The 27,500-nt window shown below is 47.1% G+C and overlaps 3 protein-coding genes across 3 annotated transcripts in view; 2 read left to right on the top strand and 1 right to left on the bottom strand.

Annotated features, from left to right (window-relative positions):
* Nucleotides 1-21,270, bottom strand: part of cog6 (component of oligomeric golgi complex 6) — a 50,618-nt gene extending 29,348 nt beyond the window's left edge. The window contains exons 1-8 of the mRNA XM_048264352.1: nt 21,098-21,270; nt 20,576-20,719; nt 19,475-19,546; nt 18,587-18,645; nt 8,225-8,336; nt 3,737-3,819; nt 2,130-2,200; nt 1,272-1,365 (exon numbers count right to left, since the gene is read on the bottom strand). Of these exons, the coding sequence (XP_048120309.1) occupies nt 1,272-1,365; nt 2,130-2,200; nt 3,737-3,819; nt 8,225-8,336; nt 18,587-18,645; nt 19,475-19,546; nt 20,576-20,719; nt 21,098-21,232 (770 nt within the window). The 5' untranslated portion in view covers nt 21,233-21,270. The remainder of the gene's footprint in view (nt 1-1,271; nt 1,366-2,129; nt 2,201-3,736; nt 3,820-8,224; nt 8,337-18,586; nt 18,646-19,474; nt 19,547-20,575; nt 20,720-21,097) is intronic.
* Nucleotides 21,271-22,483: 1,213 nt separating this feature from the next.
* LOC125308650 (LHFPL tetraspan subfamily member 6 protein-like) lies at nt 22,484-24,445 on the top strand. Its single transcript, XM_048265213.1, has 2 exons — nt 22,484-22,992; nt 23,731-24,445. The coding sequence occupies exon 2, from the start codon at nt 23,987-23,989 to the stop codon at nt 24,443-24,445; it is 459 nt and encodes a 152-aa protein (XP_048121170.1). The 5' UTR covers nt 22,484-22,992; nt 23,731-23,986.
* A 2,895-nt stretch (nt 24,446-27,340) lies between these two features.
* The window catches only part of LOC125308817 (LHFPL tetraspan subfamily member 6 protein-like), a 51,674-nt gene continuing 51,514 nt past the window's right edge, over nt 27,341-27,500 (top strand). Inside the window, 1 exon segment of the mRNA XM_048265424.1 lies at nt 27,341-27,500. This exon segment is cut by the window's right edge and continues 47 nt beyond it. Coding sequence (XP_048121381.1) covers nt 27,425-27,500 — 76 coding nt within the window. The 5' untranslated portion in view covers nt 27,341-27,424.

Genomic DNA, 27,500 nt, shown 5'->3' with positions numbered 1-27,500 from the left:
AATTATGCTCAAAGAAGTAAATTGTGTGTGTGTGTGTGTGTGTGATTACTCACTCATAAAAAAAATAGAGGCACAATGTGGTGACTATATTTGACTATGTGTGGGTGGGGGACATCAGTGGGTGACTGCATGTGTGGTTACTCACTTGAAATGGATAGGCCTGTGTCAGAGTCAATGAGTGTGTGTGTGTGTGTGTGTGTGTGTGTGTGTGTGTGTGTGTGTGTGTGTGTGTGTGTGTGTGTGTGTGTGTGTGTGTGTGAATGCATGTGTGTGTGTGTGTGTGTGTGTGTGTGTGTGTGTGTGTGTGTGTGCGCCTGTGTGCGTGTGTGTGTGCGCCTGTGTGCAGGTGTGTGTGTGGCGCCTGTGTGCGCCATGTGTGTCGCTTGGCGATGTGTGCAAATGGCAGGTGGTGGTGCAGGTGTGTGTGCGTGTAGGTGCGTGTGCATGTGTGTGTGTGTGTGTGTGTGTCTTGTAGGTGCATGGTTACTTACTTGTAAAAGACCTGGCCCGATCCTGGCGCCTCCATGGCCTGACTCAGCACAGGGGGGTGATGTCACACCCTCCTGGGTCAAGCCCCTGCACTGGAGTCTACAGAGGGAGGAATGGAGAGATGGAGGAGTGGAGGGGGGAGCAGTGAAGGAGAGTAAAAGGAGGAATTAGGGGAGGCCAGAGAGAGGGAAGAGAAGTGAAGAGAGAGAGAGAGAGAGAGAGAGAGAGAGAGAGATAGTGGAAAGGAAAATGAGAGCAAATGCTTTTTCTAATGTGCAATCTGCATTGAGGCACATCAGTATTCAGTGCATATCCATGTTCACTATTCCTTCCTGAGCCCCTCCCCACACTCACTAACATGCCTGACCCAGAACATTTCTATAATGCAAAGAGACTGAGGTGTCACTGAAATTACACTGAAGCCATTTTTTGTGTAATTCCATTTTATATGCAGGTGTGTGTGTGTGTGTGTGTGTGTGTGTGTGTGTGTGTGTGTGTGTGTGTGTGTGTGTGTGTGTGTGTGTGTGTGTGTGTGTGTGTGTGTGTGTGTGTGTGTGTGTGTGTGTGTGTGTGAATGCATGTGTGTGTGTGTGTGTGTGTGTGTGTGTGTGTGTGTGTGTGTGTGTGCCTGTGTGTGTGCGCCTGTGTGCGTGTGTGTGTGCGCGTGTGTGTGCGCGTGTGTGTGCGTGTGTGTGCGCGTGTGTGTGTGCGTGTGTGTGCGTGTGCGTGCGTGTGCATGTGTGTGTGTGTGTGTGTGTGCGCGCGCGTGCATGGTTACTTACTTGTAAAGGACGGGCCGATCCTGTAGCGCCTCCATGGCCTGACTCAGCACAGGGGTGATGTCACACGACTCCTGGGTCAAGCCCCTGCACTCGTCTACAGAGGGAGGAATGGAGAGATGGAGGAGTGGAGGGAGGGAGCAGTGAAGGAGAGTAAAAGGAGGAATTAGGAGGCCAGAGAGAGGAAGAGAAGTGAAGAGAGAGAGAGAGAGAGAGAGAGAGAGAGAGAGTGGAAAGGGAAAATGAGAGCAAATGCTTTTCTAATGTGCAATCTGCATTGAGGCACATCAGTATTCAGTGCATATCCATGTTCACTATTCCTTCACCAGGCCCCCTCCCCACACTCACTAACATGCTGACCCAGACATTTCTATAATGCAAAGAGACTGAGGGTGTCACTGAAATTACACTGAAGCCATTTTGTGTAATTCCATTTTTATATGCAGCCAACAAATAACACTACAAATACATTTTTGCTATAATGTATACACTATAAAGCCTTCATAGGATAATATTTATCTTATTTTATTTTGGCAAGAAGAGTTTAAAAGCTAACAACAATTTGAAAATGAATTCCATGAGTAGCTCCATCACTCCATCACTTCATCTTACGTTCACAAAAAGCCAGTGCGATGTAAACCATGTCTCTATGTCTCTGTATATGAGAGAGACGAACTGCTTCCAAATGCCATGAGGGTGGGACAGCATGTGAATCACGAGCAGGGGTGTGTGTGGGAGAGCCAGTAGGTGAGTGGACATTACTGCATACATGTGTGGGAGTGAGCAGCTTTGTGTGAGTGTGTGTGTGTGTGTGTGTGTGTGTGTGTGTGTGTGTGTGTGTGTGTGTCTATCGGTACTCACTCTGGGCCCAGCGGTAGAGCTGCTCGTAGGATGCCTCTTGCAACACAGCCATCTGCTCCATGATCTCCAGCCTGCACACACAACACAACAACACTTAAACACAAACACACACACACACACCACTTCACACTTTCCCACAAGACACAAAGCACAACAGCGCTGCAACCCTAATACACACTAGGTGGGTTTACATTTAATTTTTTTTGCCATTCCGATTAAACTATTCTGACAGAAAAATGTGTGCTGTTTACATGGGGTACATTCTATTCCGCTCTGAAGCGCTTTAGAATTTTTCCAATTGACCGTATACATGGCTTATTCATTCTGATTAAAGGTGTTGATCAAGGTGTTTATACTGTATGAGTAATTCTAATCGGAACATAATAACTTCATCAAACCACACAAAGCACACAACACTCACAGCACAGAATTCAGCCTGGTTGGTTTGCAGTGCATCATATTTTTACCTGAACTGAACTGAATTAAACATGACTGACAGCAGTTCACTAGTCTTCATTGTGAAAGAGCACAAACGGGCTGCTCTGGCTAACAGAATGTTTCTCTGTTTTAATGTATCATCATTTTGGTACTGTTTATATCGATTTGGTATTTGGTATTGAAGAAATAATTCTTAGTGTTTTGATGATACCATGTCCAATCAAGCTTCCAGTACATCTCTGGTTCTAACCTCAATGTGCCTATAATTCACTACACTTACATCACACTGTACATAATGTTCAGAGTAGAAAACTCACACATGATATCACATGAGGATAGATGCAGGGAGTCAGCAGCTGAAACATGTAAAGGTAAAAAGCTAATAATGTCTAGTCTGTATATAAGAAGATTAAAGGACAACTCCGAGTGCTTTTAGTAAACAGAGAAAGGGAGATCTATGTGAAAAATGTCCGGAATTCTCCTTTAAGTATAAAGTTAAGCTACATTCGACTAAATGAAATTGGATTACACTAACATCACGTTTCATGTAGCACAAAAGGTTTTTGTGCAACATTTCCTTAAGCAGACACGTAAGGCAACCATCCCATTTGTTTTGCTTCTTCAATCAAACCAGACTAAATGTGAGTTATCTTTTTGAACACGTCTTTCTCTCCATGCAGGTGTTTCTGTGGCAGATTGACATCCTTTGAAGAGGTAACTCAGGAAAAAAGTCCGCTCCTCACTTAATTGTGCCTAATATGTAGTTTCATCACATACTGTGATACCCGTCACGCTTATCGAGGATGAACGCCACACAAAAAAAAGTCAGATGATTCAAAATGACACTGGCAATGTCATTTTTAGGGGTGGTGGGAGTTAGGGGCGTTTCACGGGGGGGAAAGTCATTTCACTTCACTAATAGCAACCTGACAGTGAGAATGACGCACAGCTGTAGGAGTGCATAATGGATTTGGGGTGAACGTGTGCTCATTTGTGGGTGTGTAACATGTTGGTGTGAGGGTGAACGTGTGTGTGTGTGTGTATGAACGCAGCTGTGTGTGTGTGTGAGGTTGTGTGTGCGTGTGCTTGAGCACCTGTGTCTGTGTCTGTGTCTGTGTCTGTGTCTGTGTGTGTATGTTTTTAGGTGAGTGTTTGAGTTTGCGTCTCACCCTGCTGTCTGCTGGTTGGTCCGCAGGAGAACCTTGACATCTTCATGGATTTGCTTCACCCGATTCAATGCCTTGAAAAAGTCCTGCAAGGGGAAAACATAATTTTTTTTTAAAAAATTGTGCCGGTCAAAGTGACTGGCAGATGTTTCCTTTTCCGGACATTTAGTCCATGGGCCAGATGAGATGTCATGAGATGACGTTTGATGGACTGTAGTTAGCAGGTGCGTATCCCACAAAAGGCACCTGCCATTCGGACAGGGGAGATGCTTTTTGAAAAATTAACCATAAAAAAATGAACCACTTCACTGTTATGTTAGTATTTTGTTTGTTGTTTAAAAACATTGTATATGATGGCCTTGAAGTCTTGAGTTACTGAATTGGCTGGTACCATAAAGCCTAAGTTTGTGCATGCTCTCTCCAACGCAAACAAGATTTGTGTTCCATAGCCAAGTAATTCTGCTATATAACATTGAAAACAGATAAATGTGTTTATTTGAAGCACACATACAAATACTGTAGGTCAGCTTCAAGTAGGCCTATGCGCACTTACGTGACTACTTCAAGTATTAGCCTATGCACATTAGATTTTTCTTCTTTAGCCTGCATAAGTATGTCCGAGGCCGCCCAAATGAAGCGGTGTGTCCAGGGGTGTGGGCAGTTCCTGGACCCACATTCCATTTGCATAAGCTGTCTGGGTATATCTCACGCCCAGACAGAGTTGGCGGTCCCACAAATCTGCTCGCATTGCAAGAGGCTGGGGCCAAAGGCTGTCCTCTCCCGGGCTCGCTTGCTTGAGGAGATGGAAGCCAACGGCCCCCCTCCCAGCCCGCCTCTCTCGGGGAGCCACTCGCATTTCCTGAGCGGCTGCTGGTCAAGCAGGGGGAGGCGAATTTGCCGGTCAGGCTGGCTGCAGAGTCCCCCGCTGCGGCCTCCCCAGGAAGCTCTCTGGGGTCTCATGATGATGACCAGGTGTCCCTCGTGGCCTCCGAGAGTAGCTTGCTGGAGCAGAACCCGGAGGAGAGTGTAGGGGACGATGCGCTTTTGGGGGAAACCCTATTCAGCGCGATCACCTTTCCAGGGCTTCGGGCCTTTCTCTTTGCAGAGTAGCAGGGGCTGATCCACCTGCCCAAGGTGGAGGAGGCGCTGGCTGCCTACCTCGCCCCCCAGGGAGCATCATCTAAGCCATCTAAACCGCGCAGGGCCACTGCCGGTCAGGCGTCTAAGGCTTCAACACCACAGCCTTCCTGCAGGCCTCCTGTACGCCGGGGAGAGCATGAGGCTGGCTGCGGAGGAAGACGAAGCTCTGACTCCACTCCCTGTATGGAGGAGAGCGCTGGACCTGGACTTGCGGTCCTCGAAGTACACAGCCCTGGCACAGGGCAGAGCAATGGGCCATTTGGTGGGGCTGGTACGCCATCTGTGGCTCACGCTGTCCCAGCTACCGGACAGCTACCCGAGACTCCATTGCTGGATGCGCCTATCTCCCCCTTCGGATTGTTCGGACGATGCAGAGTATGAGGGAGCATTTTGAGGTGCCGCAAAATAGCGCTGTGGCGCTCAAGACATTCCTGCCCCAAGGTGATCTCCAGTCCCGCCCCCCCACTAGCTCCGATGGCAGTACATCAGCAGACACAGAGGCGCAGGCAGCGCCCGCAGCTGCAGCAGCCAAGATCGGACAGTCATTCCCAGAGGAATAGTTTCCTGCAGCAGGGCGGATGCCTCCCTCCTAGGTTGGGGAGTGGTGTTCGAGGGGCGAGCGGTCCGAGGAGTGAGCAGCTGCAGCGGCCTCACATAAATGCGCTGGAACCTTTAACGGTGTATCTAGCACTCAAGCATTTTCGCCGGCTAATCGCAGGGCGTGATGTGTTGGTGAGGTCAGACAATACAGCGACTGTAGCCTATACAAATCGCCAAGGTGGCATTTGCTATGCGGTCTGGCAAAAAGGTTGCTGTTATGGGCGAGGTGTCACCTCCACTCAGTCCACGCAGTTCATGTTCCGTAAGAACAGAACAGGGTGGCAAATATGCTCACGAGGGGCCCCCAATCACTAGCCTAGCTCCGCCCTCCTACGTACATCCGCTCAATTTTCATTTCCCTTCAGCAAGTCGCCTGGGTCTGCGGTATATTCACGGGTTTTCTCCGGCCAAAAATGTGCAGGTCCAATCAGCAAACAGTGCGCTAGTTTAAGCATGACATACGACCAAATGTTAGCGATTGGTTATGGCAGATCCAGAGTGGCTCTGGGCAAACCCAATAGTTTTAAACTTCAACAGAGTACCCACATTCAAGGAAGTTAACGCTTGGCAATGGAAAGTGGCCAGACTCTGTACATTGGACCAGGCTACCCTATCACATTGGGAGTGGCGTCTTCACCCACAGGTGGTGGAGGGGGTGTGGCAGCCCTTCGGGAAAGCTCATGTCGATCTCTTTGCCTCGCGTGAGACGATACACTGTGTGAAGTGGTTTTCCCCGACCAAAAGCAATGCTCTGCTGGGAGTGGATGCTCTGGCACACGAATGCTGTATGCTTTCCCCCTGAAGGCATTGATCCCAGCGATGTTGGAGAGAGTGAGTAGAGGCTGGCATGAAGTGATTCTGATAGCCCCTCATTGGCCCGATCCGATTTGGTTTCCGGTTTGACCCTGGTCTGGTCTCAACTCCTTAATGGACAAGAAATTATGTACAAGCACTTGTTTTGGCCTCACACAAACAAGCATACTGTCTGAAGCTCAGATCAAATAAAAGTGGTAGTATGTCACAATGGTGGTAATACAGACAGTATTGACAGGGCCAGCAATAGCAAAATAAACTACAAAATCATAAAGCCCAGAAGATGGTTGAGCATAAATTAAAAGAAATCTCAGAGGTTGGCAAAACTATCTTTCTTCGCCATGCCTGATATAAAGCTGAAAATCACCACCTCAGAATGAGATAATATGGATAAATTATACATTTTCTGAATAATTAGAGTCATGATTAAAAGTTTAAAGAGCTCCAGGGTTTGCTGTATTTGTCCAAAGTGTTCAGAACTTTAATAAAAGCTCAGATTGTCCTCTTTAAAATGATACCAAACATAACAAAATCAAATATGCAAATATGTCTTTAACAAAGTCCAATAGCAAGATAGTCACTTGCGTCAAAAACATATTTTTTCAATGGGGGAGGGTAACTTTAACAGCTGATAACACTAATTTAGCTGTGACTCCAGGAGGGTTATCATACAAAAATGCAAACTACAGACTATCTTACTACTAGATACTACTATCTTTTCAAAAAGTATAAGCAACCTTTGCCACCTTGAGTGGTACTGACATCTCATCTGGCCCATGGACTAATTTTGATGATATGCCTGTCAGATATCCTATTATCGCTTAGTCAAATGACAAGTGTCTTGGTCTGGCCACACCCCCCGCACATCCACTTCCAACGTCACTGATTCCGACCGATACGCCGACACTTCGACTTTTTCTCTGTGGTGGAGCTGACCAGACATCTGAGGCTTCAGGCATTACCGATTCACCATCATCCGTCGCGTCTGGCCTCTAAAAAAAGCTTTTAAGGCTAGTTTGCCTGGGCCTGGCCATGTTTGAACCGTCTAACTCATTCGTTCGTTGTTTATAACAAACGTTTAGGCTTGCGCTTTATTTGAAATGCAGCATATGCGTGTCGTTTAATAACTTTAACAGCCGGTTCCTTTAAAACATAGCCAAAGGACAGTGTATTTTTGCTTTGGTATAGGCCTACATTTTAGTCTTATTCCCAAATCCAGATTGTGTTAGGGGGACGGGATTATTTCAATTGGACAATTTGACCGGACACATTTCATTTTTTTTCCGGCCAATGTCCGGCAATTACCGGAAAACGGAAACACTGATATGTATAAAAAAATTACTTACCAAATACGACAGCACTCTAATTTCAGCCAATTTCCTCATTAAATCTCACTCTGATTGACAGAGAGAGTGAGGGTTTGCACAGACACCTCCGTGTAACCCCACACTCCATTAAGGCCCACTGCAATTGTGCTAGCACCACCCTAATGGATCTGACTGTTCATCTTGCGAGTATGTAGGCGGGCGACCGGCATTTAGCTAACAGAGAAGTCGTGTTACACAGCCACGAACAGAGATGCTGCCGTAGGATGTTTTGTTCTCTTTTTCTATTTTTTGATTGGGGTGGAAGTATATTTAAAAGTGTCTATCACGATGCTGGATGAGGATAGGGTTTGTAATGTGGTCATGGTGATGAATCATGTCTGGTGGAATTAAGATGTTTGAGGATGTGGGAGGGAAGTATTATATCTGATACTTTTGTTTGTCTGGGTTTGTGGGTTGTTGTGGCAATGAAGGTGATGTCTTATAATGATTATCAGCTTCTGTAAGGTGGTTGTTGTCTGATAAACTGACAAGTTGAAGAGATCGTGTGATGAGATTGATGGAGATAGACAGGTGTGTGGGTGAGATGGAGGGTGTCAGTATTATCAGGTACCTCAGTGACTGGTCCGTCTCTGGCTGTGCGGAGTGTGGCCATCTCCTCGCTGGACAACTGGAACTTGCCGAGGAACGCCTGAGCCACCTGGGCCCGCACCTCAAGACGATGACTGTGAGAGAGTGAGACAGAGTGAAAGAGAGAGAGAGAAAGATAAAGGGAGAGAGAAAGAGAGAAAGAGAGAAAGAGAGAGAGAGAGAGAAAACAGATAAAAAGAGAGAGCCAATGATTAGGAAAAGCTTTATGTCTGAACACATCAATACCAACAGTCACTCTGTTGGACCACTCTTCCACACCAGGAAGGCATTTAGGGTGTGAGCTACTTATGTGGAGAGAAACAGAACGGGTTAATCGCATTAATAATTCACATTTGTGTGTGAATGGATTTAATAATGGTGCACCAGCGCATTTCAGGAATATAAATGCATGTGTACATTAATATAAGTGTACGTGCGTATGTGCGTGTGTGTGTGCGTGTGTGTATGTGTATGCACATTTACAAGTCACTAGGTGGCAGCCACGCTCCCCTGCTATGGTTGACTTGGCCACATTTAGATTCTGTGCACTACCTGGCTAAACTGGAGATTATAATGTTCAGAGCGGGATATCAGTCACACAGAGGAGAACGAGAGAAAGGGAGGCAAGAGAAACCAAGGAAAGAGAAAGAGACAGGGAGAGAGAGAGAGAGAGAGAAGAATAAATAAATCAACAGGGCGGGGGAGAGGTGCATCACACAACAAAAAAACTAAGAGAGAAAAACAGAGAGAGAGAGAGAGAGAGAGAGGAGATAACGCAGGGAAGAGAGGAGGCAAAGGGAGACAGGACAGAAACAGGAAAAAAATGATTAAAGGAGAAAAGAAAGAGAGAGGGAGAGAAAGAGAAGAGGAAGATAGAAAGAAGCGTGCTGTACACAAGCGGGAGCGGGAGCGAGGGGGCCTCTGGAACCTCCAGAGATAGAGGCACATCTGTCATCACCTACATCAGCCGCTGCCTCGGCGCTACAATAGTGGCCATGGCAACAGCACTCCTCCAGGCGAGAACTCACAGTGCAGCCCCCTGACACACACAAAACAACCCCCGGCCCATACCATACAAGGGCCCCTTCCTTTCACTTCTACACTTCTTTAAAAAAAGACACAGAGAAAAAAAAAAAAATATTCCCTCCTCTTCCATACTTCTCATTCCTCCCCTCTCCCTGCTGTCGGATCTCGGCATATGCTTTTGGTGTGAGTGAGGGCTCGGCACTGAGCCCGTGTGTCAGCGCACGGCTTACTCAAGCAGAGGCAACAAGACCTTTGAAGGTTTCCCACACACACACACACACACACACACACACACACACACACACACACACCTGGGCTCTCTCTTTTGGAGCCGAAACGAAACAGGCCAAAGTTGTTGATAAGATGAAGAACGCCATGTTGCTCTAGTGTGAGGGAGGCACTCAGATGGGTGGCTGTCTGACAGAGCCTTCCCCTCCCGCTCATGTGTTTCCCTGGCCTTCACACACATACAGCTGAAAGACATCTGGTCTCAGAGATACGCGGGGGTCAGTCAGCAGAGCTGGACCTGTGCCCCCTCGCAATCAACGTAAACTCACTCCTCCCCTCGTCAGCAGATGTAGACAAACCGTGTCAGCCCACTCGGGTGCTTCTTAGCCTTTCCTTTGAATCAGCGTGTGATTCACTCGCCACAGGACAGGACGTGGGGGAGATCTAAGGGGAGCTGCAAACTCCGCCACAGCAGCACGCACGCACGCACGCACGCACACACACACACACACACACACACACACAAATGCACACAACCATCTGCACATCATTACGACGTGGGTGACACATTCCCCTGCTGTACTGTGCTGTATTTTCTGTGAGAAAATACTGTGAGTGTGCTTGTCTCACGGTATGTGGTATGAGAGTGGGCATGTATCTGTCTGTTTGTGGTTTGTGTGTGTGTGTGTGTGTGTGTGTGTGCAAACATACATATTACTGGTTCACTTAAGCTGTACGTGATGCAATTTGCTCCGAAGTCCATGGGGCCGTTGAGGTATTTCTTAAGCGAAAGTGATAAGGGAAGCCGCCTAACTAGCACACGCCGCCATATAGGAGCCTGTTCTACCTCACAAGTCATTAGTCAGTGCTGTTCAATTAGCCTTCAGGCGGGTCCCACGAGCACGCAGTCCAAACACACCCCTCTTCGCTTCCTCAAGTCCGCTCTGTCAGCCTCGTTGGAATTCCCATCACACTCCCGGCGCATGTCAGCAATGAATAAACTTACAGCACAAGCTCAATGCACTGCCATACCATTATCAGTAGATTGTCTTGCTGGCGATGGGGTGGGGGTGGGGGGCTACCTATTGTTTTGTTAGTCAGAAACTTTTCCATTCTTCTTAACATTTGGTGTGTGTGTGTGTGTGTGTTTGTATGATAGTATATGTGTGTGTTCACATGTTTTGGAGGAAGGATAGGGACGTATTATTCATGTAGTTTGTCTTTTGTTCCCTGACACACGGCCTTATTTCTCATGTTTCAGGGGTCACATGGTGGATATTGAAAGTCTGGAGCCCGCAATACAGGCACAATCTAGTGAATGTAGCTCATTCAAAACACATACACACAGGTCACACACAGGCACAGGCACACACACCCACACCTCGCCTCTCCATATCACCTGTGGCCCTCCTAATAACAATGGCTTCCTCTATGCAACAGGTATCAAATACACCTACACGTTCCCTCTCTTCCACGGTAAGAGCCTCTGGCCTGGAGACCTGATGCTGGATCAGTTTGACGTAACCTACTCCCCACTCTTCCCTATGCGAGGCCCCCTGTGGAGGCTGACTCCAGGAGGCACGTTAGAGCTGATGAATAACTCACAGCCCAGGGTGATGAGGGAGAGGGCAGATATCTCACACTGTTGAGCGTAAATCTACTAGACAGTTCCCCTTGGCCACCTGTAAAGTGTATGTGCGTGCATATTTTGTGCGTGTGAGCGAGTCTGCGTTAGATGGGATGCCTAAGGTGTAAGCGAATATTCTCACACCACCCTGTGTTTGGGTGGAAGACCAAATGGAAAACAGCCCTCTCTGGTAATGATATCAAAACAGTTGCCTGTGACTACATCAGGAAACACAATTACTCTCTGACAACTCAATTCTGGAACACCAAACAAAGACAAATGAGCTACTGCCCGCCTTAATTATGCCATGCTTATAAACAGGGTCCGCTCTTAATCATATTACACATTGCACTCGTCTCGGGTATATTATCGACATGTCATTTAATCCAAAAAAATACTTCTGACTCGACGATAAGCTGTGTGCCAACGGCAGTACAAGCCGACCGTGATTAGCAATGGCATACGGAGCTTGTCAAGGGTTGTTTGGCCGTCGCCTAATGAAAACATATGGGAGGTGGCGAGAGGGCCTGATCGGCATGGAATGGGCTTCAGATTTGTCTACTCCATTTGCGTTGATGTGTTTGTGTGACGAGAGGAAACCACATATGTCAAGTGCAATGGTATTAAGGTTACCTTTGTGATGCGAAGGTTACCTTAATATCTCTCTTTGACTCCGACTGTGTGCTCAGCGGCCTCATTTCTGATTCTGCTCCTTGCTGAAGACTCATATTATTCATATCCCCCATCCGTTTCTTTTGCACATCAACTGCAAATTATTCAGACCGAAGTAGTCATCAAATAGCTTTAATGGATTTGTGAATTACGAGCGCATTTACGGCAAGGGAGGGAATTATACTCTTGACTCTAGATAAATACGGGGAAAATAAAAAACATCTATAATATTTCCACTTATCTATTTTCTCATCTGGACCCCTTCTTGCCCCAATCACATCAGAGAGCCACAAATCAGACCAGTGTATACTTTCAGCCAATGAGATGTAGGAAGGTTAATCACTGTGTACTTTCAGCCAATGAGAGGGGGAAACACTAATCAACTCGTACACTTGTAAAATCTCCCGAGCATTTTCAAAAATCTAATAGACTGGGGCATTCTAAACTTCTTAATCAATGGCTGTCAATTACAGTGAATGTATTTCTGTGTGTGTGTGTGTGTGTGTGTGTGTGTGTGTGTGTGTGTGTGTGTGTGTGTGTGTGTGTGTGTGTGTATTTCTCATAGCTTTGAGGTCCCAACCTAATTAACAGCAACAGATAACGTGAGGCTATGTGCTTCCCCATACTGAGTGCTTAATGTTCAGTCTCTCAGAAAGAGCCAGCACCAACTAGTTTAAAAAAAGGAAGAAAAAAAAACTTCATATTTGCCTGTGTGGCAGACATGGTGTCCAGCAGAATCTGGCACTTATCTGGCCCAAATCCGCCACATCTGGGCTCTCTGCTGGGAACCGCTTGCTATCTGGCCAGGCTCCTTATCTTTATGAGTGACTAGTCTTCACAGGCTGCCGGATAAACACATCACCGCCTCCCATGCCACAGCTTTTCTGTTGGCTCAGGCTTAAAATAATAAAAAAAAGCTAAAAAAACAGCATTTGGACGCAAGCTTGCCAGCAACTTTTGGCTGCTGGGGAGCTGTGGTGTCACAGATAGCACCTGCTGTTCCGTGCCAGAACTGCACAAAGTACATTCTGTGTGCAAATAAAAATCCAAATGGAAGCCAGAAGGGAGAGCAGCCAGTCACTCTTCGAAATTTCATACAACAGAATCTTAACAATTACATAGAGAAGAGCCCAGCCCTCCTCTCCTTGGACATGTTAGTGTCCGTTAATGACCACTTAGTGGGTGTGTCGTGGAAACCTGGCATTTGCAGGTTCCAAACGATCGATAAGCCATGTGTGCAGGCGACATATTTTCTCCTCTGCTTCCTCGCCGTCTCTTTGAAGTGCATCAGACAAGAGAGAAATGCTTCTCTGATTTCAAGACAAGTCTTCATGGGGAACACAGCTATGGAGGGTTAGAAAGATAGACAGAGGGAAAGAGAGAGAGAGAGAGAGAGAAAGGGAGAGAGGAAATGACCTCGAACTGCAGTTAGAGTGCTAGAAAGGGACAGAGGGTGACAGAGAAAGAGGAAGAGATAGAGAAAGAGAAAGAGAAAGAGAGCAGGAAAATGACCCCAAACTAAACAACAGTGGGCAATTAAAAGCCCATGGCTTTGTCAAGTTCTTCGGTGCGCTCTACTGAGCACTGAATTTCTCCGACTCCAGCTGCCCTGCTGAACGGACACCCGGCTGGATGGAGAGAGCCGCAGCGCAAATAAAGCACCCTGGGATAGTGGGCGAGACCCCAGTATGTATGAGTTTCCACTCCTCTCTTCATGCCTCGCTGACTTGAGCCTCTGGTGTGGCTCCCCAGACTGCCTCCGACTTCCCCCCCGTAAACCATGTCGACCGCAGTCGCTCAGGGATCTGGGCTGGCTATTACCCCTTAAAAAGCATGCTGAAATTGGCCCCGAAGCACTCATCCCTGCACTGAACAAACTTATCTTAGCGCAGACAGTGCTGGTTTCTCTCTCTCTCAGTCTCTCCCTTACACACACAGACGCGCACATACACGCACGCACGCACGCACACGAACGTCCCCTCTTCCCTGTGATTCTCCCTGACAAGCCCATGCATGTCCCTAATGGAATCCCATACTACGTGTCAGAAAACAGTGGGCCAAGCAACTAACAGGTTCAAAGACCTGTTTGACCACAGCGGGAGAGTAAAGTACCAGTACCAGTGTGGAATGACAGAGAGAAAGAGGGAAAATAAAGGGTTCGGAAGAGTATGATAACAAATCCGGAAAATCCTGAAGGAGAGAGACAGAGAGAGAGAGAGAGAATCAGTGTTTGTCACATATCCCTCGCAGGCTGAGTTATAAACACCTTTTGTGGCGTTCAGGGCAGAGAGGGGAAGAGCAGAGAGAACTCAAAGCACGCTCAGTTGGCCCTGGGGGCTGCAGCCTACAGTGCCCAGCATACAGATCAGGGCCAGCTGTATAGTGTCACCTTTCCAACACACGCACACACAAGGAGTGACAGTACTAATTTTCTCCTGCCGACAATCCCTGTCCTCCAGTCACTGGGGGCCGAGCCCTCGTGTCTTTTACCCACAACAAAAGCTGAGGAGAGGGGACGGACGGAGAGGAGGTGGTGGTGGTGGTGAGGAGGGTGCTGAACAAACACCGCTGCCTGCTCGCACGCCTTGTTTGTTGGTGTCACTGTGACATTTGCGTGTCCTGCTCATCCTTTTGTTCAGCCCTTCACCCGAGACTCACTGTTTACCTTTCCGGAGCGCCGGCGTTAATGTTAACAAACCTCGCAGCGCACACGCTGACAAACTGATAGATGGATGGATGAGTGGATGGATGGATAAATAAAGGGATGGATGGATGGATGGAAATGGAAAAGAACTAATCAGAGAGCAGAGTGATTTGAACCTGACATCAGGGGGAGACGACTGGTTGGTTCTCATCAAATCCGACGGGCGTTTGTGACGTGTTCGTGATGGGCGAGCGAACTGACAGGGCGCTACTTTTCCCTCTGAGGGGGGAAACGGCGTCTGACACATGAGGCTTCTGCAACTGATGTGCTCCAAATGTTTAATAGGAACCGGCGCTGGCGTCATCAGAAATAAAGTGGTCATGCCATCAAAAAAGGAGATCGAGATTTCATTGCCTCCGGTGCTGCAGCGAGCCTGCGCCTAGACATCCCAATAACAATAATATCTTTGTTTATAACAGTGACGGGCAATCCGGAAAATTGCAGGTTTTAAATCATGTTATGTCTTGACCTAGCCAATGGCAAAACTGCTGCCAAACTAACATCTAAACATCCACTTCTCACACATACTTGTAACAACTTTGATGATAAACTATATCTTCTTCAATACCTCCCAAGTTTTAAGATAACAGCAACAATATTTGATTATAACCTTGAGTTTTTGATCTGAACATGTTAACGGTACAATAAATAATGAATGTAGGGCTACAACACAAGCTTTCACTGTTTCATATCAATAAAATGTATCAACAATGATTGAAACGACTCCACAGTCTGTAACAACTTCCATCTATCTAAGTAAATTGAATAACAAATGATAGCTGACGGCTTCCCTGTTTCCTGTCTGACGGGACTGTGTCTACTCTACGGCTTCACAGTCACCGTAGTTGAAATGTAACCCTGGCTGCCCCGCTGGTCTCGGCGGTCCCTGCGTGTGTTTGTCAGAGTGGCTCCAGCCTGATGGTGTGTTATGTCTGAGTGTGACAGCAAAGAGCCGTATGGCTGACCCCACGGGGTGGCAGCGAGGGACGACAGTCTCTGAGAGAGAGGGAGACAGAGAGATAGAGAGATAGAGAGAGAGAGAGAGAGAGAGAGAGAGAGAGAGAGAGAGAGAGGCAGCTGCGGGCTGTTAATATTTAAGAGGCTCGGGGTCCTGCAGGAGGGAGGCGTCGATTGCTGGAGGTCGCGACCCGCACGGCACATCCCGCTGGAGAGGCTCTTCGGGGAGTTAAGGGAGGCATGGAGGGGTCAGGGCCGAGACAGAGGGACCAGGATGGGTGGAGGGAAGGAGAGAGAGGGAAGAAAAGGCATAGAGGGAGGGAGAGGAGAGAGAGATAAACAGAGGGAGAGAATGATAGAGGGAGGGAGAGAAAGACACAGAGGACAGGAGGCAAAGAGAGAAAGGTTGAGAGAGAGAGAGAGAGAGAGAGAGAGAGAGGAGGAGGAGGGTGAGTGTGATGGAGGTCATGCTGCCATCTGGCCAAGAGCAATGAGTGGACTTGATGCTGATGAAAATGTCACCTGTGAGGAGAGGCTCCCTGATGGGGCATACAAAATTCACGAGGGCAGGGGAGGAACAGGAGGCACCAACTCCCCACCGCTGCGACACGTGTGTGTGCGCACACACACACACACACACACACACGTCATGGACGAATAAGCAGGACTCATGCACATGACCAGAACAGCCTGCACCAAGTCAGCACACCTGGTGAGGTTCCTGTTCACAGCGTTCTCATTCTGTGCCACCTTCTTCATTGGTATACTCTCACAGGCTCGCTCGCTCTCTCTCTCTCTCACACACACACACACACACAACTGCTCGCCATTTGTCAACATGAAAAGGTGCCTGTAACAGCATTGAGGCCAGTTCAATGGACTGTGTGAGGTCCTAGTTCCTGATGTTGTTTCTCTGGTCCATCTCCTCCATAACAATCCCACCCTCTCTCTTGAAAGCCCCCCCGCCCACACACACACATACACACACACACACACACACACACACACTTGATACGTGTACATGCCGTCGCCCACCCCTTTTGTCGATGTCACCTTCTCTGGTAGCAGGGTCTCAGCGTCGGTGCCAGTGGAGCATGGAATTGCCAACTGTACATCACAGCTGTCAGCCTCGCCCTTGTGCCAGCTCTTACACCTCCCTCATGCTCACACACACACACACACACACACACACACGCGCGCACAAACACACACTACCCACCCACCATCCACTCTCTCTCGCTCTCTCTCTCTGGCTATGCCAAGGTCACAGCGCCACCAAACCCCCTACTGCTCCAACAACCAGAGCAAGATCCACAATCAGTCTTTCACTAAATCTTCCAATCGTTCTCTCTGTCTCCCTGCCACTCTGCCTCCATTGTTCTCCCTCTCTTTTTTTCTCTTGCTTTCTTCTACTCAGCTTCTTTCCACACCTCTCACTTCCTCATTCTCTCTCTCTCTCTCCCTCATCACTCAATTCCAGTAGTTACCCCTCTTCCTTTTTTACCTCTCAGTCCCTCCATCCCACCCTCCCTCCATCTCTCACCCATATTGAAATCCTTCTCTCTTGCCTTCCTTCTGCCCTCCTACCCCTTCCTCTCTGCCCCTCCATCTGTATTTCTATCATTCTCCTGCCCTTTGCCATCTCTCACCCTCTGCTTCTCTTGCGTGTCTGCCGTGCATCGCTGCTGTCACTCTCTCGTCACCAGCCCGCGCCAATCAATTCCACCCAGATGACTTTTATTGGCAGTCCCTCAATGGCCATAAACAACAATGACCCACCAGCCAGAGGAGCTGTAAAAAGCCAGACTCCCGTGTGGCACAGAGGCGTGCGGAGACAGTGTGTGTGTGTGTGTGTGTGTGTGTGTGTGTGTGTGTGTGTGTGTGTGTGTGTGTGTGTGTGTGTGTGTGTGTGGGGCGCAAAAATACACACATGAGTGTGCATGTGTGCGAGTCAGAGAGGAATCAATTCATCACTTGGCGCTTTTGTGCCCCTTTTGTGTCTCCTCACCAAGCGGGGAGTCCTTCTCCTCCTCACCCGTTTGGAAGCGTCATAATCAAGCACATCGACACGCATCTGCCTGTGACTTCAAACAGGCCTTTCTTTCTTTCCAACTCTTTTCTTTTCTTATTCCCAGGCAAGACTCAAGAGCCACCGGACACCGCCGGTCTGTATCTGTGACTTGCCTTTGTTGGCAATCTCAAGTTGGCTGCGGCTTCGATTACAAATGAGTGGAAATGGTGGGCCATTAATTAGGACGGCATCTCTCTCTCTCGACAAGAAAGGTATGGAGATTGGTGTTGATGAGCAGAATTAAAGCTGTTCTTTCTCTCTTTGCACAGGAGCCCCTGATAGCCTCTGCTTTTTGTGTGCAGAGTATTGAGAGAGGAAAGAGGCAGAAGTCTGGCCAAAACCTCTCATTATTATTCAAAAAATAGCACGGCTTGCAAAAAACAAAAAGAAAAAAAAGAAACCTCACGTAGCTTAGGTTAAGCTCATTTTTCCCACTGTCTTCAAATGACATCCTGCTTGGAAGTTAGTAAATTAGGTCACATAAAAGTGCCCTCCTGCACTTTTCATTCTCTTTGATTATTTATTCAATATATCCCAAGTTTGATGCAGAATATTTAAGAAGATCTCTTTCCACATGTGAAGTGTACTTAGATATTCAGTGCCGCTATTTAATCACTGTGATGATTCATCAAGAGAAATAGTCTATTCTGTTTGACTTCAGCCACTTCCTTTTTGAGTTCAAGATCAAACTATTGAGCATCTCATGTTAACCCATCTGCTCTGATGTTGTGATGATTATGAAGCAATCCAGAGGATAGAAATCTGAAGATTGGTGCAATTAAAGGCAAGACTTTACAAAGGCAAGACGAAGCAACTATTGTAATCTAAAGAATTACCTGGATTATAATTTTAACATTTCAAATCATTCTTCGCTCAGACTTTTAGTGTATGGCTGAAGTTCCAGTTAATTATTAAATCAAAATCCTGAATCCAACAATACCTCGCTCAATGTCGGAGCTGTTATGTAACAAATCAATAAAGCATTCCACAGTTTTGCCTTGAACACACATATTCATAGTGCACTCTGCATCAACTCCACACACTCCAATAATTAACTCACTTTTCGCCCTGGAGCTTGTTGGTTTTCACGATCAGGTCTTGAGTTTGATCCTTAGAAGCCTGGAGGCCAAACAGGAAGAGAGTCACGCCATGATCAAAGCCAGAGTAATAACAATGTTGTAACAGCGGAGGAATGTCTATGACTCTAGCGAAAATAACCGGAGGAGTTGATGCAGGCATGGTGAAGCAGTGTTATGGTTATGGGATTTGGCAGATGCTTTTGTCCAAAGCGACAAACAAATACAAAAACAATATAATATTTAAAATGTAACAGGGAACAGATTAGAATGTTGGTCAAACTATAATAAGGAGAATAGCAATAATAAGCAACAATGTCAATTTAATCAATAGCCTAATAAAATAAACAATGAAAATGAGGGAAAAAGCAATAATAAACAATAATGTCCATTCAATCAATAATATAAAAACAATAACATGGTAAGACTACAATTAAGGAGAATATCAATAATAAACAATAATGTCAAATTAATCAACAGCCTAATGGAAATGAAACAATATTATACAAACCATAACGCATAAGAAGCGCTTAAAGAACTAAGTGCATGTTGAACAGATATGCCTTTAGACCACTAAACAACCCAAAACTATCACAGGAATGGAGAGCACTGGGCAACTCATTCCACCAACATGGAACCACTGAGGAAAAGAGTCTTGAATTAGACCTAGCGTTTATGACTGGTCGACACAACAGACGCTCATCAGAAGACCACAGTGGGCGGTTGGGGATGTACGTCTTGATTATTGAATTAAAATAACAAGGAGCAGATCCAGTCAGTGTCCTATAGGCCAAAGTGAGAGATTTTAATTCTGGCTACTATAGGGTCACTTTATTTTTCACTTTTGATGTGTGAAGAAAATTGAAGCTCACCTTCAATCTGTTGGTCATTTCTTCACAGCACGTACTCATAGCCTGAACATCTTCATGCACACTTTCCAGCTCCTGTGTGAGGTGACGAGGAACAACCAGTTCCAATGACCATGAGGACAAAAGTTTGCATTCTACAAGCAACTCATACCAATAGGAATAACATATAGCAAACACATTCATGCTCTGTAATTTATCTTCCCTGGCAGCACATTTTACTTGGCATATATCATGCATAATACTGAACAATTACTTGAAGCATATACACACACATATATATATATTAATGTTAACACTCATGATGAGAAACCGACACCTTCCACATAGTTAGGGTTGGTATAGCTGGCAAGTGGCATGGTACAATGGCGCCGAACAGTAGGCGAGTGGCACAGGACACTGGTGTGGGACGTTTGGCAAGTAGCACGGGACAGTGGTGCGAGACAGTTGGCAACTGGCACGGGACAGTGGTGCGAGACAGTTGGCAAGTGGCACGGGAAAGTTGGTAAGTGGCATAGGACAGTGGCACAGGACAGGTGGTAAGTGGTGCTAGACAGGAGGCAAGTGCGGTTAAAGAGGCGCGGGAGAGTAGGCATTAGGAACAGTGGCGCAGTACAGTAGGCGAGTGGCACGGGACAGTGGCAAGGGACAGTAGGTGAGTGCCGCAGGACAGTAGGCAAGAGGCACAGGAGTATCATTTTGTGAGTCACTCTGCTCTGTCATAGAATGTCCATGCATGTAACGTTAACACTCATGATGGGAAACCGACACTTTCCACATAGGTTTGGCTATGATTCTTTCACACAAACTTATATCACGGACCACTTGCAGGTGCAAACAATATCGGATTTTTGGTTGATTTGACCATCGGTTAACTTCGAAACAGGCACTTTACTTTGGATAGACAATAGTAATACATCAAAGGAGTGATTAACGTCAAAAAATCTACACTGGAGTATTTCATCACCACCGACACCGCCGATATGTTCAGTGTTCTAATCTAGACGTCAAATAGCCCTCAAACCCCCACAAATGCCCGTTTGTTTGTATGAAAGAATACAAAATGTTACATACTCATATACCTCAAACAACTAAGATTTGTCTCACCTCTTTAACATCTTTAAATATGCGCACAAATTCTTCATTTATTGACAGACTGCGTCGCTCGATATCTCCTCGAAGGTTTCTTCGTGTCCGTAAACTGTTTTCAGTGAAGAACACCGACAGAGCTTTCAGTGCTTCCAGCATCTCCTGCAAATCAATACGATGTTTTCAAATCTGCCATACAGTAGTAGTGCATATCTCTACAGGAGTTTGTATTCAGAAATCGTGTTATAAACCTCCAGGGAAAATATTTTTTCCAACCGTAGTTGGTTACAAACTGCTTCATTTGCTGGCTAGCTGCGTTAGCTTAAGTTAATAGGCAGTGGTGTGTTAGGTCGGTAGCGGTATGCATATTATGTTTTTATTATTATTCCTAGGCGTAGACAGTAGAACAATAATGCATAAATTACTAAATGCATTATCATGCATTTGATGTCTGTTAACAAGTCTTTTAACTGTCAACTGCCTAGACGGCTAGCTAGGAGCTAACATGGATCATCCGTGGAAGAAAAAATGTAATGTTACCTTGTCATTGTCCAACCTGGTTTCCAAAATTTTATTAAGCTTCCTTGACAAAGGGTTATTGGGCTGGACAGTGACATTGCCACTGTTTTGAATTACAGGGCTGTCACCTGCGAGCTCTACCTTTGTGTCTGCCATCCTAACTTTAGCTTACCACTCGACCACCAACATGTCAACGTCAACAAGGAAGTTATCAGTGCACCTACAAAAATGCTCCCAGTGAAACAAGGGTTGAATAGTTTTCTTTCCACACAATGGAATCAGCGCTGAACTTGTTCAAAACAAACCAACATTTGCAAATATACATGGAAATATGCTAATTTATTGAGCATTAAACATTTTCAATCAACAATTAACGAAGTGGCATGCGCGAACCTTGCCTGTCTGTCATAGACTAGGCTCATGAAGAGTGCAAACAAGGTATTTGCAAACTTTTTGTATGATGCAATATTATCTTAATAGTATTATAAGTATCATATCTAAATAAATATTTAAATCGTGACTATCTATCTAAAAATCCTCAATTTTAAATAAAGTAGCCTACTAGCCTATGTCTATCTACCTGGTTGTTCTGAAGACTGAAGGCTATGTTATTTGCATAGCAATAAAACTGAAGACCATCAAAATGACACTTGACAAATAGGCCTACCTTGATTGGAGAGGGACAAAACACATTAAGCCTGGCCTATCTCTGCTTAACAGATAACACACAATAATGTTCATTGATTAATTAACTCAATCCTGACGTTTAGAAGAAACAGCCACCTAGCTTTCTCTTCACAGTCTGAGCCAGAAACAGCTAAAAGACAATATGCAGGGCTCAGGCTACTACAGTGGTGACCTTGTAATTGGGAATGGCAGCTACTGACAGTCACAGAATATCACCTTGGGTTATGATTGCATCACACAAGAAAGGGACAGAGAGAGAGAGAGAGAGAGAGAAAGAATTGAATTCATAACCCTTAATCCACCCGTGAGGACAGATGGCAAAAGGGAACCACAAGGTCAGTTTTCCCCACCACGAAGTGTGTGTGAATAATCAATTCACAAACGTGCTCCCTGGGTAAACTTTACTTCGCTGCGTACTTTCCCCTAGGTGTCTTGACAAACACTACGGCACACCCCCCTTTCTCGATCAGGCTTATCTCCATTCTGTTGATTTCCCCCCTCCAGACAACATTGGCCGGCGCATCAATGGGACACCAGCAGTTTAGGTGGTCCATGAGGGGCTAGCGTGGTGGTGTGTGTCTGTGTGTGTGTGTGTGTGTGTGTGTGTGGGGGGGCACCTATTTCGCAGTTATTACATGATAGTATTATGTGTAAAAATGCTGGTACGTAAAGGGACTTGAAAATGACTCAAATAGACTCAGATATCCCGGAGATGAGGTAAATGGGTGCCTGATTATTAAAATGTATCGGTCGATAGCGGTGATATGAACTTTAAAGGAGAGAGGAGAGAGAGATTATGCACTATGATAGCGGAGTAGAGTCCAACCCCTGGGTGGAGATTTATGTGATTGATGGTCCCCTTGTGCGCTCACACTCGCACACTCTCGCCCCCTGCAACCTTCCCAATTTCACCAGCACAAGGAATGTGGATGCACAGCTGGTCCCGTAGCTGAGCAGATTGGGAAGTCCGTCTTTCATTCGGGGCAGAAGACCGATATAGAAGCACGGAACAACTTCTATTCCGGCGTCCACTACCGCGTGGGACTAAAGTCACTGCATTCTCGCCACATTCTTTACACTGAAAACGATACTCCTCCTTCGAAGAACGTGAACTTAGTCCCACCGTTGGCTCTACTGAAAAGTTTTCGCTTTTTACCAATTAATCGGATCACAATGCAAAACATCAGATTGGGATTACACAAATAACACAGCAGGAGACGAATGATCACGTAAGTGTGAATGTTGTGCTCTCTTACATTATGTGAATTTATGTAGCCTAAGTGACATTCTTTCCGTAAGAGCTGTGCGATGTCCGTTCGACTTGTCCCCGCTTGCCTGTCTGCCTGCCCCCTGGTTTGCAGCCACCAAAACCGGAGTCTACTGTGCATTTTCTGTGCCGATGCTCCACTAAACAAGCGTTATTTCTTCATAGTCATACATACTGAATATTACCAACATTGAACATGGTGATTCTTAAACAAATTTTAAGCCATACTCCGATCTGTAAGAAACCTGGTCTGAAATTATAGATGGTAATGATTGTGTGCTTAGCGCTCTTAATATAACTTTTGTCGCGTGTTTTTATGTGATTAATTTTCATCAGTAATAGGTTTACAACTGTGGTAATAAAAACCCTCCTTTGTTCCGTGCCAGTGTAATTTACGATTAATAATATTTCTTGTTATGAAAAAAAAATCCCTTGGTATCCCAGACTTAATTTGCTTGGGTGCCTTTGCGCATCACCGGGCAATAACGTTATTTTGCCCATTATGGACCCCGACTGAATAAATCATCCAGCCTTCACAAAGCCAACATTAAAGCGCTCTTTGTTTTTAAAATAAGTGTGTTCCTTTTCATATCCTAAGTATTCTTAAAAGAATTTCGCACAACTTATTTGATACATCTCCTCATACAATTTCCTCTCTCTCTCTCTCTCTCTCTCTCTCTCTCTCTCTCTCTCTTCCCAGGGGACAAGAGGACGTGGAAGTAGAAGCATGGACGAGGCAATCCCTGATGTCCTTTAACTCTGTGCATTGCAATTCATCTGAAGCTCAAAGATCCCATATCGGATACACCACAGTCACTTTTGTCTCAGGAGGGAGCAAAATATAAAACAAATCCCAACGGTAGTGCACACACACACACACACACACACACACACACACACACACACACACACGCCTTTCTGTGCAAAGTGGGCCTGAGAGCTCACTCAGGCCAGCCATGGCATCCAGCCTGACGTGCGTGGGGCTGCTATGGGCCTTCCTGTCGCTGCTGAGTGCCGCCGCCTCCTGCGTTGGCTTCTTCATGCCCTACTGGCTGCTCGGACAGCAGATGGACAAACCGGTGTCGTTCGGCACGTTCCGCCGCTGCTCGTACCCGGTGCGCGACGAGGAGCGCCAGGCCACAGTGATGGTGGAGCAGTGCGGGCGCTACGCCTCCTTCCTGGGCATCCCCAGCCTGGAGTGGCGCATCTGCACGGTGGTGACGGGCGTGGGCTGCGGTATGCTGCTGCTGGTGGGTCTCACGGCGCTCATGGGCTGCTGCATCTCCGAGCTCATCTCCCGGACCATCGGACGCGTGGCAGGGGGCATCCAGTTCGTGGGAGGTGAGTTTGGGGGCCGGACAGGCCAGTGCTGGAGGTCTGGGCATTGGGAGAAGAGGATGATGTATGGCTTGTGAAGTGATTTGGGGTGGGGGTATGTTGAAGTGGATTTTGGCAGTTCTGCTACTGCTGCTGTGTGTGTGTGTGTGTGTGTGTGTGTGTGTGTGTGTGTGTGTGTGTGTGTGTGTGTGGATGATCAGAAGTGGAGGTGTGATCACACTTAGTTTGTCCAAGCTGATATGAAACTGGGCTCTGCACAGCCGGTTTGGTCAGAGTGTGTGTGTGTGTGTGTGGTTATGGTTCAGGTTCACAGACATCTTTCCTGTTCATTGTCCTCTGAAACTCTCCTCTAACTTTGTTTGGGGTTTTGTTGCTCCGTCTGGGTCTTGGGTAATTCAGGATGCCCTTCTGTGAGGATCTGCCAGATCGGATTAAGACAATGCAATCGGTGGTGGTGGTGGTGGTGGTGTGTGTGTGTGTGTGTGTGTGTGTGTGTGTGTGTGTGTGTGTGTGTGTGTGTTGGGGAGGGGGGCTGGTTCAAATGAAACCCTGGCACTGGAGAGATCTGTAAATAGAGCCAGGTTTAATACATTCCTGCCCTTCAGGGTGGCACAGATGCTTTTGTTCTGATGTCTGTCCACCCAGCGGTTGTCTGGCACAGAGGCTTTGCCATGCTGACAGCACCGGTGTCTGGGGGTACGGGAGGGGGGAAGGGAAAGGAAAGGTGGAACCGGAGCCGGGGGGGGGGTGGGGTGGATCTGGTGCTGGCCATCACTCCTCTGCCCGCTAGCAGCGGACGTGCCTGAGAAAGGGGAGTCCAAGCCTGCCAGCCTGCTCCACGGGGGGTCGTTGCTGAATGAGGACAGCTTGATGCGATTTGTGTGTGTGTGTGTGTTTGTGTGAATGTGTGTGAATGTGTGTGTGTGTGTGTGTGTGTGTGTGTGTGTGTGTGTGTGTAGGTGAGGGTTTTGCACAGTAGCCCCGTGGAAACTTCAAAAAACTTCTGAGCTCCCCACTCCCTCATTAACTTGAGGCTTGCAGTGTGTGAGCAGACAAAACACACACACACACACACACACACACACACACACACACACACACACACACACACACACTCACTCACTGTGGTTCACCACTCTGCTATTAAGCAGTCACTGTACGACTGTGCGAAACAGAGGCAAATGGGTGTTGACAGGCCCTCCTTTATCTGCAGGCCGCAAAGGGCTGCTTTTCCAACTTTAATCTGCTCATTTGATTATCCTGGCAGCGTCCTGGCAGGACGGGGTGTGTCCGAAGCGAGTCGGCGAGTTGATTGTACCTGCGGTAGACTCCACAGCAGGGCGGTCAGGCACTGATGATTAAGGTCTCCTCTTAGCAAGGGGGGCGGGATGGGATCTGACACCGTGGCGGGGGAACAGGACGGGATGTTCGTCCAGCACGGCATGTTGACAAGACTTCCTGTCTGAGAGTAGTGATAGAACCGCTTCTTTATCTTTATCGCGCAAAACGCGCAGCGACAGACGTATCGGACGGCTGCCTGGCTGATGTAAGCGATTGTTAATGTCCCTGTGAAGGTGCGCGATACGCATTTTTAATTGGCTGCAAATGGTTTAATGAGAGCACATGCTGGGGATGGGTTGACAAACGCTGGTTTCGGACGCGTCTCCTCTGGCTTTGGAGGCCTTTTTTGTCGCCACTTTGAAGTCAGTGCAACCGAATGAATTTGAGTAGGCAAAAAAGTGCTTGCACGCACACACGCACACACACACACACACACACACACACACACACATACACACACACACACGCACACTCGTGCACACACAGGCTTAGGTAGGTACTGTCAGGTCTGTGATGTTTTCAACCCAAAGGACAAAGATCTCTACAGACATGTGCGCCGGCAAGGTAATTGGGAGTGACCTAGTCGCGTGGCCCCCGGCGTGCTTTGCAGCGCGCTTCTCCTTCAATTTCACTTTATCCACGGGAAAGGGGCGCGAGTGGAAGCGTGGGAAAGCTCAAGTGGGAGGAAGTGACAAAAGCAAATCTATTGCAGAGAGACCTGAAGATGGAGAGACAAACACGCCGGTCAAATGTCAAAATAACTCAAACTCAGGCATGTAGAAGGGAGGGGAATGGGAGAGGTTGAGGGAGGGAGAGCGGAGGAGAATTTCTGGGCAGGCTAAATCTTTGGGAGACCCTCAATTATATGGACATTGATCTGAGTGCAGCAGGGCTCCCAGACGAAGCGTGAAAGAGAATAAAGAGAGAGAAAGAGAGTGAGAGAGAGAGATGAGCTCAATCATGCAAATGAGGAGGGTTAAAAAAGGGGAAAGGTGTGTGGGGAGCTGCCAATGGAAAGAAAACAATGCAGGCAACTGGAAGGAGAAGGAAGGGGAAAGTGAAAGATTTATAAAAGGATAGAATAAATAAAATGGTAATAAGGGGTAAAGAGAGTGAGTGTGTGTTGTGTGAGAGAGAGAGAGAGAGTTGGCCCTGCACTCCTCGTCAGGCATGCCTGTCCTCCATTGTCAGGCGGCTCTGTTTCTTGTTGAGCGTGAAAGGGGGCTGTCTGGTTAGTGAGGGCCGGCTGCCTCTGGGCCTCATAGCTCAAAGGAGACTCCCCAGATCAGCCATTCATGGCTCTGGCCCTCATTTGGCTCCATAGGCCCGATAACTCCCGAAAGAAGAATTAGAGCTGCTGGCATGACTGCCAGGCACCCTCTGGAAGGCTTTAAAAGATTAGGCGGTTTCTCTCTCTCTCTCTCTCTCTCTCTCTCTCTCTCTCTCTCTCTCTCTTCCCAGGGACAAGAGGACGGAAGTAGAAGCATGGACTAGGCAATCCCTGATGTCCTTTAACTCTGTGCATTGCAATTCATCTGAAGCTCAAAGATCCCATATCGGATACACCACAGTCACTTTGTCTCAGGAGGGGAGCAAAATATAAAACAAATCCCATCGGGGGAGTGACACACACACACACACACACACACACACACACACACACACACATACGCCTTTCTGTGCAAAGTGGGCCTGAGAGCTCACTCAGGCCAGCCATGGCATCCAGCCTGACGTGCGTGGGGCTGCTATGGGCCTTCCTGTCGCTGCTGAGTGCCGCCGCCTCCTGCGTTG

The sequence above is a fragment of the Alosa alosa genome, chromosome 15 (genome assembly GCF_017589495.1).
Source record: "Alosa alosa isolate M-15738 ecotype Scorff River chromosome 15, AALO_Geno_1.1, whole genome shotgun sequence".
Lineage (NCBI taxonomy): Eukaryota > Metazoa > Chordata > Actinopteri > Clupeiformes > Clupeidae > Alosa > Alosa alosa.
Note: the sequence above shows the minus strand (reverse complement) of the source record. Positions and strands in the feature narration are given on the sequence as shown.